This window comes from Erythrolamprus reginae, chromosome 4 (assembly GCF_031021105.1).
Source record: "Erythrolamprus reginae isolate rEryReg1 chromosome 4, rEryReg1.hap1, whole genome shotgun sequence".
Lineage (NCBI taxonomy): Eukaryota > Metazoa > Chordata > Lepidosauria > Squamata > Dipsadidae > Erythrolamprus > Erythrolamprus reginae.
This window is the reverse complement of record NC_091953.1, coordinates 110,548,003-110,566,933: the sequence shown is the minus strand read 5'-3', so window position 1 is coordinate 110,566,933 and position 18,931 is coordinate 110,548,003. Positions and strand designations below refer to the sequence as shown.

At 39.6% G+C, this 18,931-nt stretch overlaps 1 protein-coding gene across 1 annotated transcript in view; it reads right to left on the bottom strand.

The window, feature by feature from the left end:
• IPO5 (importin 5) overlaps positions 1–18,931 on the bottom strand; it is a 37,396-nt gene extending 18,465 nt beyond the window's left edge. Inside the window, exons 1-10 of the mRNA XM_070751195.1 lie at positions 18,672–18,931; positions 12,209–12,289; positions 10,212–10,404; positions 8,463–8,565; positions 6,724–6,820; positions 5,772–5,876; positions 4,276–4,398; positions 4,060–4,180; positions 2,301–2,388; positions 432–538 (exon numbers count right to left, since the gene is read on the bottom strand). Coding sequence (XP_070607296.1) covers positions 432–538; positions 2,301–2,388; positions 4,060–4,180; positions 4,276–4,398; positions 5,772–5,876; positions 6,724–6,820; positions 8,463–8,565; positions 10,212–10,404; positions 12,209–12,289; positions 18,672–18,764 — 1,111 coding nt within the window. The 5' untranslated portion in view covers positions 18,765–18,931. The remainder of the gene's footprint in view (positions 1–431; positions 539–2,300; positions 2,389–4,059; positions 4,181–4,275; positions 4,399–5,771; positions 5,877–6,723; positions 6,821–8,462; positions 8,566–10,211; positions 10,405–12,208; positions 12,290–18,671) is intronic.

The window sequence follows — 18,931 nt, the reverse complement described above, 5'->3', positions numbered from 1 at the left end:
AATAAATAAATAAATAAATATCAAATTATAATAGTGCTGAAAAAATGATACATGATTGATCCATACACTCCTCCTTGGACATTTTGCAATTATATGTTTAGATATATTTGTACTTTCAGGTTAGTGTTGACTCCTGGGGATTACTTGGCCTAAGCTCTGCAGTTTTCCTGGTACAATTTTTGGAAGGTCTTTGTTCTGGCTTGCTTTCTAAATCTGAGCGTGAAGGTCACTCAGTTACCTTGACTGGCTTTGTGCTTCAATCAGGACTAGAGCTCAAGACTCTCAGTTTCTAACCTAATGCCCTAACCACAATATCAAACTAGTTTTCATGCAAGGGTTTACTTGACTATACATTTGTTTAAACTCCATTTAACCACTCAGTTGCTACATTATTTAATCAGCAGCCCAAAATCCAAAACAAAATTACTTACGATTCTGAAGCATTTGCATAATATGCTCTTTAATCATAGGTAAGACAAGTTTTCCACCAAGACCACATGCCATTCTATCCAGTGCACTCTCGCCAGCAACAGCATTGCTAAAATTTGCAAAAAAAAAGAAGAGAAAAGAAAAAAAAGAATAAGAACAATGTTTAGGATATCCCCTGATGGTCCTATTCCGATTCTTTTGATGTTTGTTTCAAAGAAAATCTTGCTTTTTTCAAATGCTTGAAATACTTTGTGCTTAACCTTTGTATTTTCCTAAGTGAAATCTGAACGTCCAGAAGGTCTTATGCTGCATAATTATTTATCTTTATTTATCTCTGTTTTCCTCAAGCTAATATAGAGTTGCTTAAACTACATTCCTGTCATAAGAGAGCTTTCATACACATTGTGATCAGTTCAATAACTTCAGCAAACTTTGCATTTTCCTTTTAAATTATTACACTACTTTATACAGTGGTACTTCGGTTCTCGACCACAATTCGTTCCAGAAGTGTGGTCGAGAACCGATTTGGTCGAGTACCGAATTAATTTATCCCATAGGAAATAATGGAAATGTATTTAATTGGTTCCCAGCCCCTGTTGACTCGCTGGGAACCAATTAAATCTATTTTCTTTATTTCCTATGGGATAAAAAATCTGAGGAGCTCTATAAGCGCTCCAAGCTGCAGGAAGGGTGGGGGCGGCTGGAATCCCGGCAGCTTCGGGGGGCTCCTTTCCTCAGTGCTTCGTCTTATTACCTGTAGGCAGCTGCACCAACTTTCTCCTTCCCGGCGGCGGCAACGGCGGCGGCTTCCCTTCGAGTAGCAACAGCGCCGGGAACGTCACGTGATGAAGGGAAGCTGCTGGAGCGCCGTTGCTGCCACTGGGAAGGAGAAAGTTGGTACAGCTGCCTACAGGTAATAAGACGAAGCACTGAGGAAAGGAGCCTCCCGAAACTGCCGGGATTGCAGCCGCCCCCAAACTTCCTGCAGCTTGGAGCGCTTATAGAGCTCCTGAGCCCCCGGCGGAAACATTTCGGATAATGAACAAAATTTTCTGTGGCTGTTCGGTATCCGAATTTTTGTTTGGATACCGAAGGAAATTTTTGCTGAAAAATTTGTTCGGTATCCGAAATGTACGACAACCAAGGCATTCGAGAACCAAGGTACCACTGTATCTTGATGCAAATCACTCTATCCACAGACAATAATCTGATGTTCACTATCTCTCATCTTCAATATTCTGTTCCTGGACTTAGTCTCCTACTATATACATTGCACAGATTTTAATTCACTCTGCCCAATTCAGTGATTACTGCAGTATAAAATGATGGTCAAAGTTATTCTGAAAAACTCTCCATTACAGAATTGTCAACCTATTGCCATACTACTTCATAAATAACAGATTTTTTAAATGCAATGAATCAATTGTGACCTCGAATCTTGGAGTAAACTAGAAGGAAACTCTAAGAATTTCATACAATAAAGAACTAGGTCATTTGATCCTTGATTTCTAGACTAGATTCACTCTTTTTATGGATTCTTCTTTGTATCAAATTGAAAATTATTATTTTTCTTTATGTGAGGATGTTTTCTCACTTTTGATTTGCTTTATACTTTATTAAACAATTGGTCAAATTTGTATTTTTCTATACAAAGAATGGCTTCTCTCAATATAATTTTTTAAATATTGTGCATCTTTTTAATAAGAAAATGTGTTCACCATTGATACTTAAGCAGTTGAAATAGATGGTACACTCATACTTTTAAGGCTGGGCCTTGACATGAATTAGATGTCAATAAAGATCAAAGTACAAAATAATCCTAGGAAAAATCAAGGATCCTAAATTGATTTTTTTAAAATAGGCATCTTTACCTGTCAAAGTCATCATCTTCTAATTCATCAGAATTTGCCCAATCTTCATCTTCTTCTAGATCAACCATCATTGCTAACATTTGAGGGACTGAAACAAATGTAACAATGGTTAATATTTAACAATATTAACAAATTCCCAACAATGCATTGGATGTTAACATAGCTTCTAACAACCCCCCCCCCAAAAAACAAACAAACAAACAAACATTGACACAATTTGTGAACAACTAATCAGTTTAATATTTGGAATAATGATAGATGAGTAAGGTAAAAGAAGGCTATGTAATATGTTCTGAGTACTTTCATGCTGGAACAAAATATACAAGTTGCCAACACTTTTCAAGACTCAAAACCAAACATATTGACTTTATCCCATCCTCAGCATAAAATATTGGTATTTTAAATGGCTTATTCCATCTTGCTTTTGGCTCTCTTTTCCTCATTTTTTCAAAAACAAATTGGCAATGCGCGTGCCATGCAGTCCAGGAGGAAGCAAACCGGCAGAGAGGTAAATTAGAACCCACCCATCCGAATTTTGGCTTTTAAAATTCAACATTAAGATTTCTTTTTTTAAAAATCCTCTTTTTACATACAGGTAGCCCTTGACGTACAGCAATTTATTGACCATTCAAAGGTACAATGGCACTGATAGTGATGTATTGCTGTTTTCTTCACATTTACGACTACTGCAGCATCAATTTGGATGCTTGGCAACTGACTCGAATCCCAGCGACCGGTTAGGTTCCACAGAGTTGGCCTTCTCCGGGTCCCGTCGACTAAACAATGTCGTCTGGCGGGACCCTGGGGAAGAGCCTTCTCTATGGCGGCCCCGACCCTTTGGAACCAGCTCCTCCCAGAGATTAGAATTGCCCCAACCCTCCTAGCCTTTCGTAAACTTCTTAAAACCCACCTCTGCCGCCAGGCATGAGGGAACTGAGACATCTCCCCCGGGCCTATACAGTTTATGCATGTTATGTTTGTGTGTATGTTTCTTTTTAACAAGGGGTTTTTAGTGACTTTTTATTATTAGATTTGTTGTATATTTTACTATTACTGTTGTGAGCCGCCCCGAGTCTACGGAGAGGGGCGGCATACAAATGTAATAAATAATACAGTGTTCCCTCGATTTTCGTGGGGGATGTGTTCCGAGACTGCCCGCGAAAGTCAAATTTCCGCGAAGTAGAGATGCGGAAGGAAATATACTATTTTTGGCTATGAACAGTATCACAAGCCTTCCCTTAACACTTTAAACCCCTAAATTACAATTTCCCATTCCCTTAGCAACCATTTAGATTATTTAGATTATGTTTATTTATTAAAGTTTATTAAAAAAAATATTTATTAAAGGCAGACGAAAGTTTGGCGATGACATATGATGTCATCAGGCGGGAAAAACCGTGGTATAGGGAAAAAACCCGCAAAGTATTTTTTAATTAATATTTTTGAAAAACCGTGGTATAGACATTTCGCGAAGTTCGAACCCGCGAAAATCGAGGGAACACTGTAATAATAATGACAACTGCAGTGCCCTGGGATCATTTGCAACCTTCTGACAAGCCAGATTCACTTAAAAACTGTGTTGCTAATTTAACCCTTGCAATGATTCACTTAACTGTGGCAAGAAAGGTCATTAAATGGGGCAAAACTCACTTAACAAATGTCTCACTTTGCAACGTTTATGTTGGGCTCAATTGTGGCTGTAGGTCGAGGACTACCTGGGTTATAAATTTGACTAAAATAATGAAAATGGCTTACTTACTAGCTTGTGCAACAATATTGATATGCCTTCTCAGCATAGCAGCAGCAGTCTCTGATAATGTGACTATTACTTCAAGGGCCAGTTGACGTTGCATATTATTGAGGCTTGTGTCTGCACATAGCTGGAATTGAAAAATATTTCAGGAAAACTTTAAAATCAAGGACAGCGTTCCAACAAATAAATATTTCAAATTGAAGTACTAAAATACAAACTTACTTTCAAACTCAGCTGTAATGTAGGTTCTAAGTGAGGGCGTAAATATTTTGGAACTGTATCTGCAATCTCTACAAGAGATTTTAGGACCGAATCATCATTTTGATAACACGAGTCATTGACTGCCTGAAGAAAAACAGCAATTAATATTTTTTCCCCTTGTAATTTGCACTCAAAAGCATTAACAGGAAACCACTCAATATTCTGCAAACTTTTACAACAAAGGCATTTGACCTTAGCATCAAAAGTTCCCCTTAGTATGGGCAATATAATTTTAGCACAATGCATCCCAAACTGTTTCATAGTCCAAAATTATTTTATCAGAAAGTCTTTTTTATTCAATATAGGCAAAATGCTTTAATTGTCCCTTGTATGGTTTGGCAATAAATTCATATCCTATTGCCCAAAGGAAAAAAAAAATCTGTAAATGCAATTTTGGGTAATTTCAGCAAAGTTTGGGAAGCACTATTTTAGCACACGGTAATCAAGTGAGACTTATTCATGTTCACCTCTTTTATAACTCATCTAATGCAATAATTGTTTTTCTATGATTTCCCCCCCCCCCCTGTGTATCATTACTTTTCTCGAGAAACCATCATCTATTTTAATTGTGTCCTAGTTTTTTCAGAATTACGTAGTTACACCTACAGGCAACAGACAGCATCTGTTTAACTTTAAAACAAATATATTCTCAAAAAACCCCAGAGGTTTTATCTTTGCTTAGAATTACAGAATTTTTTTTCTACCTGGTAAGTTTCAATTATGTATATGGTAATATATTTCAATATTCACTTTTTTTGAGTATCTTATAAACGAGCTGTGAAAACGTGGAATTGTCACTAGCATTAGGATAAATTGGGGTCTCCAACTCCCTAGCCATGCCATGTTTGGAAACGGACCGTGGCAGTAGAGGGTGAAAATGTGTGTGAAGCTCACTTCTGTAAGTGATGTGAAGCTACAATTGTGGGAGCAGTGTGCATGCCACTCAGGAGAACTATCCCCTTCTCTCCCCTGCTGGTCTGCCAAGCTGAAAAGGTTTGGGGCTGCTAGAATAAATGGCGCATGTGTGCTGGATATTTCATGTTATTTATCAATACAATTCATGCTTTTGATTTTCTCAACTGACACTTTAAACCAAGTTTGCTTGCAAGTTTCAAAAGGATTTACTGTAACTGAACACTGTAAAAACAATATATTTATGTGTGTACTTCGCCTCTCCCTGAAGATTAGTCTATAGACACCATTTTTGCATTGCATATTGTGCTGTGCAGTTAGAAACTAAAGGTTTAGATTTTAGATCAACAAAAGTATCTTGATTTCTCACCTTGCAGCATTTGAATGTAATAGTTCCTCTTGCATAAGTCCCATGTATTGTTTAATAAAGCGGCATTGTTGCATATACTATGTATTTATAAACTTTTTTGAGTGACACCCACCATACAACAAATAATGACAACAAGCTTAGTATTTCAGTCACCATGATTTTATGAGATTTTTACCTGTAAAATTCCAGGAAGCAAGTCTGCAAAATGTTTAAGAAGAGGAAGATTTTGCTCATTGGCAAGAACAAATGCACCTGCAGCCCTAGCAGACAGTGTCCTGATCTAGAAAGAAAACCAACAGTCAGTACAGTATGGGGCTTAATTCTATTCAATGTCTTTATCAGTATATCTCCGGGATTGCCTTCTGCCGCACTAATCCCAGCGACCAGTTAGGTCCCACAGAGTTGGCCTTCTCCGGGTCCCGTCGACAAAACAATGTCGCTTGGCGGGACCCAGGGGAAAAGCCTTCTTTGTGGCGGCCCCGGCCCTCTGGAACCAGCTCCCCACAGAGATCAGAATTGCCCCCACCCTCCTTGCCTTTCACAAGCTCCTTAAAACCCACCTCTGTCGTCAGGCATGGGGGAACTGAGATATCCTTTCCCCCTAGGTCTATACAATTTAGAGATGGTATGTTTGTGTGTGTGTGTGTGTGTGTGTGTGCTTGTTTCGTTTTTAATCAGGTTTTTTTTAGTTATTTTAAATATTAGATTTGTTGTTTTATTATTGTTGTTAGCTGCCCCGAGTCTACAGAGAGGGGCGGCATACAAATCTAATAAATAAATAAATTAGGATGAGATCATACGCAGAGAGGGGAGGGGGATATGTACTGTATAGCTGTTCAAATCCAATGAAACTCAACAAGGGACTTTAGTGACATCACCCAGATTTCCATTAATTTGGCAAAAAAAAAACCACGGGATTCTAAGGTCAGTCTTCTGAACTGATAATCTCTTAAACATCAGCTTCATGAAGAACAAATCATAATTCCCCAGAAGCATTTATCTAAAATAATCCCAAGGTAGAGTTATTTCATGTAAATTACTAAATGGAATGGAGAATTTTAAGTGTCTTAAACAAGACATTTTTTTGAACAGCATTAAAAGACAAAATTGAATAAATATTGAATTACCGTTGGATTCTCCTGATCTTGCATGCACTGCACCAACATTCGTTTGATGACCTCCAAATAATGTTGCTGTTGATTTCCAAAAATACCAGGAAAGTTCCTAAACAGAGAATACACATTGAATTATTAAAAGATACTAAAAATTCACGTGTGGCTGTTTTTTGGTCATTACTTATTTCACTGAGGAAGGCCCAATACTAAAATGAATTTTGGCTCCCATCTAAACAAAATTGCAACTACAGTGGTCCCCCGATTATTGCAAGGGTTCCATTCCAGGACCCCTCGCAATGATCGGTTTTTCGTGAAGTAGCGGTGCGGAAGTAAAAACACCATCTGCGCATGCGCAGATGGTGTTTTTACTTCCGCCGCAGCAGCGAGGAGCCGAAGATTGGGGTTTCCCCGCCGCCCACGCAAACTCCTCGCTGCTGCCGCGCCCGCCACTTGTCTGGTCCGCCCGCCGCTTGTCCGCCGCCTGCCCGCCCGCCCACGCCGTTCGCTCGCGCCGCTTCCCAGCTGAGTCCTGAAGCCAGAAGGCAAAGGCGAACTTCCGCGTTTGGCTTCGGGACTCAGCTGGGAAGCGGCGCTGGGGTTTCCCCACCGCCCACGCAAACTCCTCGCTGCCGCTCGCCCGCCCTTCGCCGTTCGCTCGCACCGCTTCCCAGCTGAGTCCTGAAGCCAAACGCGGAAGTTCGCCTTTGCCTTCTGGCTTCAGGACTCAGCTGGGAAGAGGGGGAAGACCCAGGGAAGCCGCCCAGCAGCTGATCTGCCCGGCGCCATCTACGCATGCGTGGCCATAGAAAAAAGGGCGCGCATGCGCAGATGGTGTTTTGACTTCCGGGTTGAAAAATCGCCATATAGCCGTTCGCAATGATCGGGATCGCGATACCCGGGGGATCACTGTATTCTGCATGGAAAATGCAAGAAAATAAATCTATCACCACTATTTTGTCTCACTACCTTTTGCAAGCAATCAAAGGCTTTGAACATTGCTTGTTGGACATGTAGCGCTCAGTGATTTTAAAAAATGGATTAAAATATACTGCTCAAAAAAATAAGGGGAACATTCAAATAACACATCCTAGATCTGAATGAATGAAATATTCTCACTGAATATTTCATTTGTACAACTATTCCATTTGCACACCACCATATGAAATTGATTGTCAATCAGTGTTGCATCCTAAGTGGACAGTTTGATTTCACAGAAGTTTGATCTACTTGGAGTTATATTCTGTTGTTTAAGTGTTCCCTTTATTTTTTTTGAGCAGTGTATTTTACTGCCTAGATCAGTGTCTCCCAACCTTGGCAACTTGAAGATATCTGGACTTCAACTCCCAGAATTCCCCAGCCAGCGAATGTCCAAATATCTTCAAGCTGCCAAGATTGGGAAACACTGGCCTAGATGGTTCTACCTAGATGGTTCTACTGTTTAAGTGTTCCCTTTATTTTTTTTAGCAGTGCATAGCACTATAATATCCTGCAGTTCCATGATCTGAAGTGCATCCCTGCTGGGAAGCAATGTAAATGAAAGACTAATCAACACAAAGATATATATTGTGCACTAATTGTTCAACGATAGTAAAGATAGTAAAATAATTGTCAGGACTGATGGACTTGAAACAAAGAAACTTTGTCCAGATGTAATGTATAATGTATGTGAGCCAGCGACAAGCTTTTTAAACAAACTGACAATCTCTCCTTCTTCCACAATTTATATCAGACTAATAAAAGTAATCATGTACCAAAATATATGTAGAGCAGCTTCACGCAGTCCCACATTTTGAGAGCTGACTGAGTCAAACAAGAATTTCAGACCTTCTGGCCACTGGTTGTTGCCATCTTCATCTATGTGAGAGAGAAAATTAACATTTATGGTGTACAATTTTTAAAATTAAATAAAAATAAAATGGAAATCACGGCATTTCAGCAAATTAGATCAACGAAGTCTGATGCATATTCTTCTGCTCCAATGTGTTGTTAGCTCTGAACTCTGACGAATACAGTGAATTTTCCTTCCTAAAACTTTAAAAGCATCTTAGCCTGGTTGACTTATTTGCAAAAATTTCACAATGCTTAGAAAATCTGCACTTCAACCTCCACCCTTGGATCTCAACTGATCTCATACTGGCCGTTGAAAAAGCCAACGAAAAAGAGTAAGTGAAGCACCCATGAAGCATAATACTGAAAGACAGTGGTTGCATTCTGTTTCGCTAAACCACAATGCTAAATTAAAAAGTAATCTGAGTGAATACCCCATTATTTCAGAAGAGATCATTCCACCAATGCAGAAAAGTCACGTGCAGAGATGCCATACTCACTAATGTCAAACAGAAAAGGCTGCACAGAGATCACATAAGGTTGTGGATTGCTATACTCCTCAAGGCTCGCGCAGCATATCTAAAGATAATATTTCTAAATATGAAAATGCATATTTAAAGTGGAAGATGTTTAATCATTATTTCAGCGTGTTATCTTCATTTCAAAGCCAATAATGGAGCCAAAGCATGATAATAGAGTAGAAGGAAAATAAACATTCCAGGTTCAGATACATACTATGTCATGGCTTAATCATGTTTACTTTATGTCATGGGTTAACTTTAAAGAGCAAATCACAATTGACTTGGCTTGTCAGAAATCCTAATTTAAAGACAAATGAACCCTACTAGGACAATCTATGAACACTGCTGCTGAAACAGCAAAGCATTTTTTATACAACCACCATCATGTCAGCTAAAATATTACAGTGATACCTTGTCTTACAAACTTAATTGGTTCCAGGACGAGGTTCTTAAGGTGAAAAGTTTGTAAGACGAAACAATGTTTCCATAGGAATCAATGGGAAAGTGATTAATGCGTGCAAGCCCAAAATTCACCCCTTTTGCCAGACGAAGCGCCCATTTTTGCGCTGCTGGGATTCCCCTGAGGCTCCCCTCCATGGGAAACCCCACCTACTGCAAGGGAATCCCAGCATCACAAAAACAAGTGCTTCGCTGGCAACAGAAGTCTGGAGGTGGGGTTTCCCAGCAAAGAGAGCATCAGTGAAATTGCAACATTGCATAAACACCAAAGTCCTAGAAACCCCACCTCCGGACCTCTGTGTTTTTGTGATGCTGCAATTTCACTGAGGCTCCCCTCGCTGGGAAACCCCACCTCTGGACTTCCATTGCCAGCGAAGCGCCCGTTTTTGCGCTGCTGGGATTCCCCTGCAGCATCACAAAAACACGGAAGTCTGGAGGTGGGGTTTCCCATGGAGGGGAGCCTCATGAGAATCCCAGCAGCGCAAAAACGGGTGCTTCGCTGCCAACGGAAGTCCGGAGGCGGGGCATTCCAGCGGCGGCGGTGGGTTTGTAAGGTGAAAATAGTTTGTAAGAAGAGGCAAAATAATCTTAAACCCCAGGTTTGTATCTCGAAAAGTTTGTATGATGAGGCGTTTGTAAGGCGAGGTATCACTGTATTCCTTTATGCATCTCTACCAAAATAACATTTTATACCTATTAGATTCCTGGCCAATTCAGCTACAATATCACAGATTTTTCTCCTCATACTGGATTGTGTTTCCAACTGAATAATCACAAGCAGTTCACTTTTGATGGCAGTTTGGACTTCAGAGGGTAACGTTGGATAAACTTCCTCAAAAGAAGCTGACAAAAGTCTCCGCAGAAGGACAGCAGCCATTTGTCTAGCCTGTTAAGACAAATACATGGTAAACTATTTCCCTTTATTTTTTAAAAAAAACCAACCAATATTGATTTTGTAAAGACATTTTTCTTGCATATATAAAAATTTAGCAGCTGAGCCAAAATGCTGACTCAGCTGATCTATTTTTGGTATCTTTAGTTATTCCATTCCCCTCACGTATTTCACTCCATAACTAATATAAGAACTAAATGAGACATCTGACTCTATAGCAAAAGCACTATGAACTAAGAAGCATGTAGTAATAAATTAGGGAATGACAGTCTATTATACATTAAAATGTAAACATGACTTCTAGACAATGTAAAAACTATTAATGTAGAGGAATAAGGTGTGTTATTTTAAAATAACTGAATGACTTAGTACATGAAGAAATGCAAAGGAAGTAAAAATCAGGCTCTAGTGCTAAAATAAAACATTATAATACAAAGTGTTGCTCAATAACAAATGATAGAAGAAACAGACACTTTGGATTGGGAGATGGACAACATATACATTTAATAAAAAATTGAGTAAGGATCATTCAATTCCACATTGACTAAACCAATCGCAGCTGTAACAATATAAATATTAGCTATTTTAATTCAATGTCAATTAGTCTTCATTTCTGTTATAATCACTAAAACGCCACATAAATGTATGTAGAAGGCCCACAATTAGATAACAGTATCCCACTTAAGCTTAAAACATTACAGTAAGTTATAGAAACAGGGAAAGAAGACAGCCAAAATATAAACATATCTATTGCATTAAAGATCACATAAATGGAAAATTTGGAGAACTGATTAACATTCTCCATCTGTAGTATATAGAAATTATCATGATGTCATGTATTCTTGTCTGTGTTCTTCCAAAACAAGATTAGACAACCTATCCACTATACAGGTAGTTCTCAACTTATAACAGTTCACTTAGTGACTGTTACAATGGCACTGAAAAAAGTGACTTATGACCCACTTTTCAATACAATCTTAGTGGCAGCCCCATGATCATGTTCTCAAACTTCAGATGACCACTCGGCAATTGGTTCATGTTTATGACTGTTGCTATGTTTTGGGGTCATGTCCTTTTCCGGCCTTCTGACAAGCAACGTCAATGGGAAAGCCAAATTCACTTAACGGGATACTAACTTATCAAGTGAAGTGGACTCAACAACGGTGGTAAAAAAGATTGAATAATGGAGCAAAGCTCACTTAGCAAATGTTTCAACAACAGAAAATTTGGGTTCAATTGTGGTTGTAAGTTGAGGACTACCTGTCCAATTGATAAAAATTGTCCAATTGATATAAATATATGCTTCATTTAATACACACATACCTCATTTAAACCACTATTATTTTCTTATCTCTTTAGAAAATTAATGTACTCAGAGTTATAGCTTAAGATGTGTCTTCATTCAAATAAAGAATGGAACACGTATTTGACTCCTTTATCTCCAAATCCTTGACCTAGTTGAAATAGTACAAGGGGCCACAGAAAAGCCATGTTCTGTTCATGAAAAGCAAATTGAAATTAAGAGTATTTATCAACTTTACAAAGTCAAATATTAAATGCTGGTTTGCTACAAAACTAGGAATGAAAACCCCTCTCTCTATATATGATGAGTTAGGATTTAGCAATATAGGAATAGCAAACACTAATTATGTAATTTCCTGACCATTTGGTTCATTAACAAAGTTGTAGTGCTAGTAATATATTCCACCTGAAATGGTATGAGTCACAATCAGAAAATGATGTTTTACAACATAAATATTCTTGCAATTCTTATAAGTTTCTTAGGACGAAAAAATACCTCTTCGGCAACCGTAGTATTTCTGACAGCCTGTAGAAGGAACGTAATCTTAGACTGGCCTGGTATGTTCTCATATGTTTCCTAAAAAAGAAAAGATCAGAAACAGGTTAGCATTCAACAAATAAGGCATTAAGAGTTAACAGCCACTTAATATTTTCTAAGTTGGCGACTGTTTAAAATTTACTATAATAGTTATTTTACTCAACAATATGAAGTACTATGTTGGGAAAGATACAGGACCATAAATCTCAAATAGCAGAAAAAAATTAATATGAAAGGGATTTTTAATTTAATTATTTTAAAGCATATGAGGAAGATACCCAAAGATTTTCTTCTGCTTCGGAGAAATATATTGAATTTACTCATGTAAATTCAGCCTTTTTCTTCCTCCCAAATATTATTCCGCTAATAAAGGACACGAAGATATATAGCAGCTAGTTAAAAGAAATTTTAACTTTGTTTTCTTTTATTTAATCCTATGTTTTTTCTTCCTAGGACACTTTAAAACAATTTTTTAAGTACTATCAATACTTTAATACCACACTTTCAACATGATATATCACAATGGTATCCACCTGATGATCTTCAAATGACCTTGACAATAAATTAATATGGTGTACACATCAGGATGAATCTTACAAATTTTGGAAAATAGCCCAAGTTTTCTGGAAAGTGTCAAGTTGCTAAATGTTCTAACACCAACATGCTATGAAGTGCTGTCTAAAACTTTTCCAGCTACTTGGGAGCACCAACCCATTGGTAGACAACATTTGCCATCCAGAAGCTGCAATTTAAATTTTTTCAGCCAGTGAAAGCAAAATTCAATATACCAGTAATAGAACTTATTTATTTATGAGATTTAAAGGCCACCTGTTACAATTTTAGATAATTTACCAGATGCAATATTTATTTAAAAAAATTGAAAATACTTAATGAATATCAGAAAGTTAAGCAACAAACATTAAAAAATCAAACATCACACAAGTGTTTCATCTCCTACTCTGACATAGGGATTATACTTTTAAGGTCTCATTTAAGAAGGATGATGGGTGGATAAGGTTCAATTAAACTGATGTATTGTTAAACAATCTTTGCACAGGAATCTTCTCAATTAATGGTTAACACCTGCTTGCAATTAAGATAAGGATCTACATAATTGGAGAAGGGGTCTTAGTTTACTTGTGGCTATGTAGGGATTCTAAGGTGACCCCTCTTTTAACTTTGTTGTGGGTTCTGTCATTTCTGCCATAATATCAGGAAGAATGGTATTCTAGATCAGGGATGTCAATCTTGATTTCATTGAGGATCCCATCAGGGTTGTGTTTGACCTTGGGAGATAAGAGTGGGAGTGGGCATGGTCAGCTCACGTCAGTCATGTTTATTTATTATTTTTATTTATTTTATTTATTGGATTTGTATGCTGCCCCTCTCCGTAGACTCGGGCAGCTAACAACAATGATAAAAACAACATGTAACAATCCAATCCAATACTATAATAACTAAAAAAAACCTTATTATAAAAACCAAACATACATACAGACATACCATGCGTAAATTGTAAAGGCCTAGGGGGAAAGAATATCTCAGTTTCCCCATGCCTGACGGCCGAGGTGGGTTTTAAGAAGTTTACGAAAGGCGAGGAGGGTGGGGGCAATTCTAATCTCTGGGGGGAGTTGGTTCCAAAGGGCCGGGGCCGCCACAGAGAAGGCTCTTCCTCTGGGTCCCGCCAAACGACATTGTTTAATTGATGGGATCCGGAGAAGGCCCACTCTGTGGGACCTAACTGGTCGCTGGGATTCGTGCAGCAGAAGGCGGTCCCTGAGATAATCTGGTCCGGTGCCATGAAGGGCTTTACAGTTCATAACCAACACTTTGATTTGTGACCGGAAACTGATCGGCAACCAATGCAGACTGTGGAGTGTTGGTGTAACATGGGCATATTTGGGGAAGCCAATGACTGATCTGCTGGGGGCATCTGTGATGGCCCAAGCATTCTGCTAATAAAAATGGGCTCCCAAACGTCATTTTTGGCTGTAACGGTCTCCTGCAATCCACTGCCAGTGAAAACGGAGTTCTATTTTCGCTGGCAGAGGCACTAAGGACCGGTCCTTCACTGTTTCCAGGATGGCCCTCCAGGCCAGATCTAAGCATGTCATCAGGATACGCCCCCTAGACCTTGAGTTTCACACCACTGTTCTAGATCTTAGGTGCCATGAGAAAAGGCCACTTGTAGAATTCTATTGGATGACAATGTTTAAAAGTGAGATTTCAAGTATGGTGATAGATCATATATTATTATTATTATTATTATTATTTATTGGATTTGTATGCCGGCCCTCTCTGCAGACTCGGGGCGGCTATCAACAATGATAAAAAACAACATGTAACAATCCAATTTAATAAAACAACTAAAAACCCTTATTATAAAAACCAAACATACACACAAACATACCATACATAACTTGTAATGGCCTAGGGGAAGGAATATCCTAACTCCCCCATGCCTGGCGACAAAGGTGGGTCTTGAGTAATTTGCGAAAGACAAGGAGAGTGGGGGCCGTTCTAATCTCTGGGGGGAGTTGATTCCAGAGGGCCAGGGCTGCCACAGAGAAGGCTCTTCCCCTGGGGCCCACCAAACGACATTGTTTGGTTGACAGGACCCGGAGAAGGCCAACTCTGTGGGACCTTATCGGCCGCTGGGATTCGTGCGGTAGAAGGCGGTTCCGGATGTATTCTGGCCCAATGCCATGTAGGGCTTTAAAGGTCATTACCAACACTTTGAATTGTGACCGGAAACCGATCGGCAGCCAGTGAGCCATAGAGAAAACTATGGAGCACAGGTGACTATTGTAGTATCTTTATCTGATTACAGTTCAACACTGCTGTTTTACCTCTGCCCAAGAACTATTTTTTTTAAAAAAAGTCATATTGCTTTTATTTGGGAAGTTTACTGCTGCATTTTGGCAGTAGCATCTTGTGGAATTCTGGCAATCAGAGTTAAAAATCATTATTAAATTTCTCAAAAATTATTATAATGTAAATAAGAGGTGCACAACTTACAAAGATTCTAGACATGTCAGGTCAGATTTACTCAAACTTTTTAAATCAAATTTTAAAGCTGCTGGGGTTTATAAATGCAGTGGTTTTTAGCAGTTATATAAATGCAATCAAGATCTCATTATACAGGTATTTTAACAAGGCCTGTGAATACATATTATCCAGCTACATGATGTAAAATGTAAATGTTAGTGGACAGGTGCTCCTGTCTCATATAGGCACCATTGTTTTGTGGAATTTATGATGTCAGTAACCTGCAGAAACACCCATAAACTTGCACTAATGGTATTAATGAAGCAGCTGTCACTGCTGGATAAGACAACTCCCTTCTCTTAACACACACACATGGATATGATCATCATAGTGGTTCACAAACCTCTTCAGGTGATACTGCTATTCATATAACCTGAAGGTTTTTTTTAAATCATTCTGGCCTTTCAGGATTCGACTAGAGCAATGTGCCCCAGTGTGGCTTAGAAATACATGGTAATGAATAGAATTTATATAGCCACTGATTCTGGAAACTGTCCAAACTACCCAGGGAATAATCCCCTACTTTTTGTATCTAACATTTAAATATTCAGCTATGGAACTCAGAATGTAGAACTTTTTATACATTGCCACAGTAGGGATATGGGATATTATCACAATTAGGCAATATTTATACCTATCCGTTTTGCCATCTTATTCATACATAAATGATATGCCTTTTTCTACATCTTATTTAAAGAACTCTTTAAAATCTGGTCATACTAACTCAAAAGACAATTTCCCCTACAATTGCCTCTTCTATTGTCTAATTTTTCAGCACATCTGATACCCACAGTACTTAGAAAGACTGCAGTGATATGCAGAAATTTTGACTCTGAACGATGGGTGCCTATTTCAGATCCAGAAAGAAAATCAGGCCATATTGTTTTACATTTGGGCACTGAGAACAGCTTTTTGTACAACTATTCACAGTGAAAGAATGTGCTGAACTCTGCTGATCACTCAAGTGATGTAAATGATAAAAGCCCAGCCACAGCCATACAATGAGAAAACTCTAACCCAGACACTGGCATTTATTTCAAGGGACAAAGATTCCCCACTATTTTTTTTTTAATAAAGAAGAATGAAACGCAATCTGAAGCAGGGGGAAAAGTATTATCCCTTTATATTAATTATAGAGAAATCCTGTAGTTTGGAATTGTAACTTATAATAAAAAAAAGGCTATTCAGAGCAAGAAAGCAGTTAGGTATATTCTTGCACTATGAAATGAAACCATGGTTTCAGGTGTAATTCGTGGGAAACTGCAGCCCTTTTACCCTTCTATATAATTTTCAGTTCAGCCAGTTTCTGAATGAAATCTATGGGCAACAATTCCTTTATTCAAAGCCAGCAATCCTGAGCACAGGAATATTCTGGGAAGCTGAACTATTTCTATTGCTTTTTCTACTGGAAAGTTCCACAGCAAATGAACCTAGTCACAATGCTCATTCTACAAGAGGCCAAGAAACCAGTTCTCACTTCCTTAGCCATTTCCAAGCCCAACACAAAATAAAAAAACCTGCACTACCGTTACTACTAGTTTTTTCTCATCATTCCTATCACCCATCTCCTGTCACTTATGACTGTAACTTGTTGCTTGTATCCTTAAGATTTTTTATTGATATTGTTCCTCATTGCTTATACAACCCCATGACAATCATTAAGTGATAATCATGATTTTTGGCAAATGTACCTGTTCTTTTATGTACACTGAGAGCATATGCACCAAAGACAAATTCCTTGTGTGTCCAATCACACTTGGACAATAAAGATTTCTATTCTATTCTAAAAATAAATATTTATTAAGCACCGTAGAAACAAAAGATCAATTGGACAGCATACCAGCTGGGGAGTTTCCCTTCTTAGTATGTATTATGGTATTTAACTTACTACCCCCCCCCCTTTAATTACTCATCAGCTGCAACCCTAGCTCTTCCAGGTAGAGTAGTATATCATTCTCATTCATTCCTTAACAGGAAGAGGCAGGAACAGAGGCACTTTTAAGAAGTTAAGAAGTGAGTCTCTTCTAAGGGTTCTTTCAGAGCTGGGGGAGGTTTGTGGATGTCCGAATCACAGGACAGTAACCAAAGCATCAGGTGGGGGTGGGGGAGAGGAAAGAGGCCACAAAGAGTTGGCGAACAGTGGGGTCAGGCATTAGGGAAAGCAAGTAGAATGCTTGGCTGCATAGCCAGAGGTATAACAAGTAGGTAAAGGGAGATTGTGATCCCGCTGTATAGAGCGCTGGTGAGACCACATTTGGAATACTGTGTTCAGTTCTGGAGACCTCACTTTCAAAAAGATATTGATAAAATTGAACGGGTCCAAAGACGGGCTACAAAAATGGTGGAAGGTCTTAAGCCTAAAACTTCATAAACTCAATCTGTATAGTCTGGTGGACGGAAGGGAAAGGGGGGGACATGATGGAAACATTTAAATATGTTAAAGGGTTAAATAAGGTTCAGGAGGGAAGTATTTTTAATAGGAAAGCGAACACAAGAACCAGGGGGCACAATTTGAGGTTAGTTGGGGGAAAGATCAGAAGCAACTTGAGAAAATATTATTTTACCCAGAGTACAGAGGGGCGTACATAAGTGCACCAGAGTGCCTACCATCCCTTGTCCTATTGTCTCTCCTATATCTTCTCTTCTATCCCTACATCTTTTTCTGCTATTCTCTCATAGTTAGATGTAACTCCTTTATTTTCTCCTCTATTCTCCCTTTAATACATTTACAGTACATGATTATATCCTCTATAACCCTCATTGTGTATTGGACAAAACAAACAAACAAACAAAAAGTAGTAGATGCTTGGAACAAACTTCCAGCAGTGGTTGGTAAATGCACAGTAACTGAATGTAAACATGCCTGGGATAAACATATTATCCATCTTAAGATAAAATACAGGAAATAATATAAGGGCAGACTAGATGGACCAGGAGGTCTTTTTCTGGGGTCGATCTTCTTCTGTTTCTCTGAAAGGCGGAGAAAAATGTGGACCCAGCAGGGAGAGAGAAGAAACCGGCTCCGCGGCTGAGGAGGGGGGAAAGGCGAGCGGACCAATGGAAGCCCCCATCGGAGGGAGGGAGGGAAAGCCTCCATAGGGTGGGAGAAGGGGGACGTTTGAACCGGGATCGGCTGGACTTTAGCGGGAAGAGCAGTTGGCCTCTCCTCCTCCTCCCCCGAGCTGTGTTCTAGTTCCCATCGGCCAACGGCTGTTAACGGCCGGCGGCTTGGCCGGACCACGTGGGCCCGGCGGAGGCCCTCCACTGCTGACAGTCCAAAAAAAAAAAAGCCAGGAGAGAAACCTCGTGCGCGGCGGGGGCCCGGAGGAGAGAGAGGACGGGCGCCGAGGGTGCCACGCGAGCCGTAACTCACCTCGGCTTGTTTGCGGACGACGTTGTCCGGACTCAGCAGGTTGCCGAGGAGGAGGTAGAACTGCTGCTGTTCCTGCTCCGCTGCCACCGCCATGGCTGCCGAAGAGAGAGAGGGGGGCCAGCCGGGCGGGGGAGGAGGAGGAGGAGGAGGAAGAAGGGGGACGCGAGGCCGCGCACCGACCACAGGAAGGCGGAGCCGCCGCCACTGCCGAGCTCTTGGGAACCTCTCCCCTCCCACCCGGCTAGGCGAGGCCCCTCCTG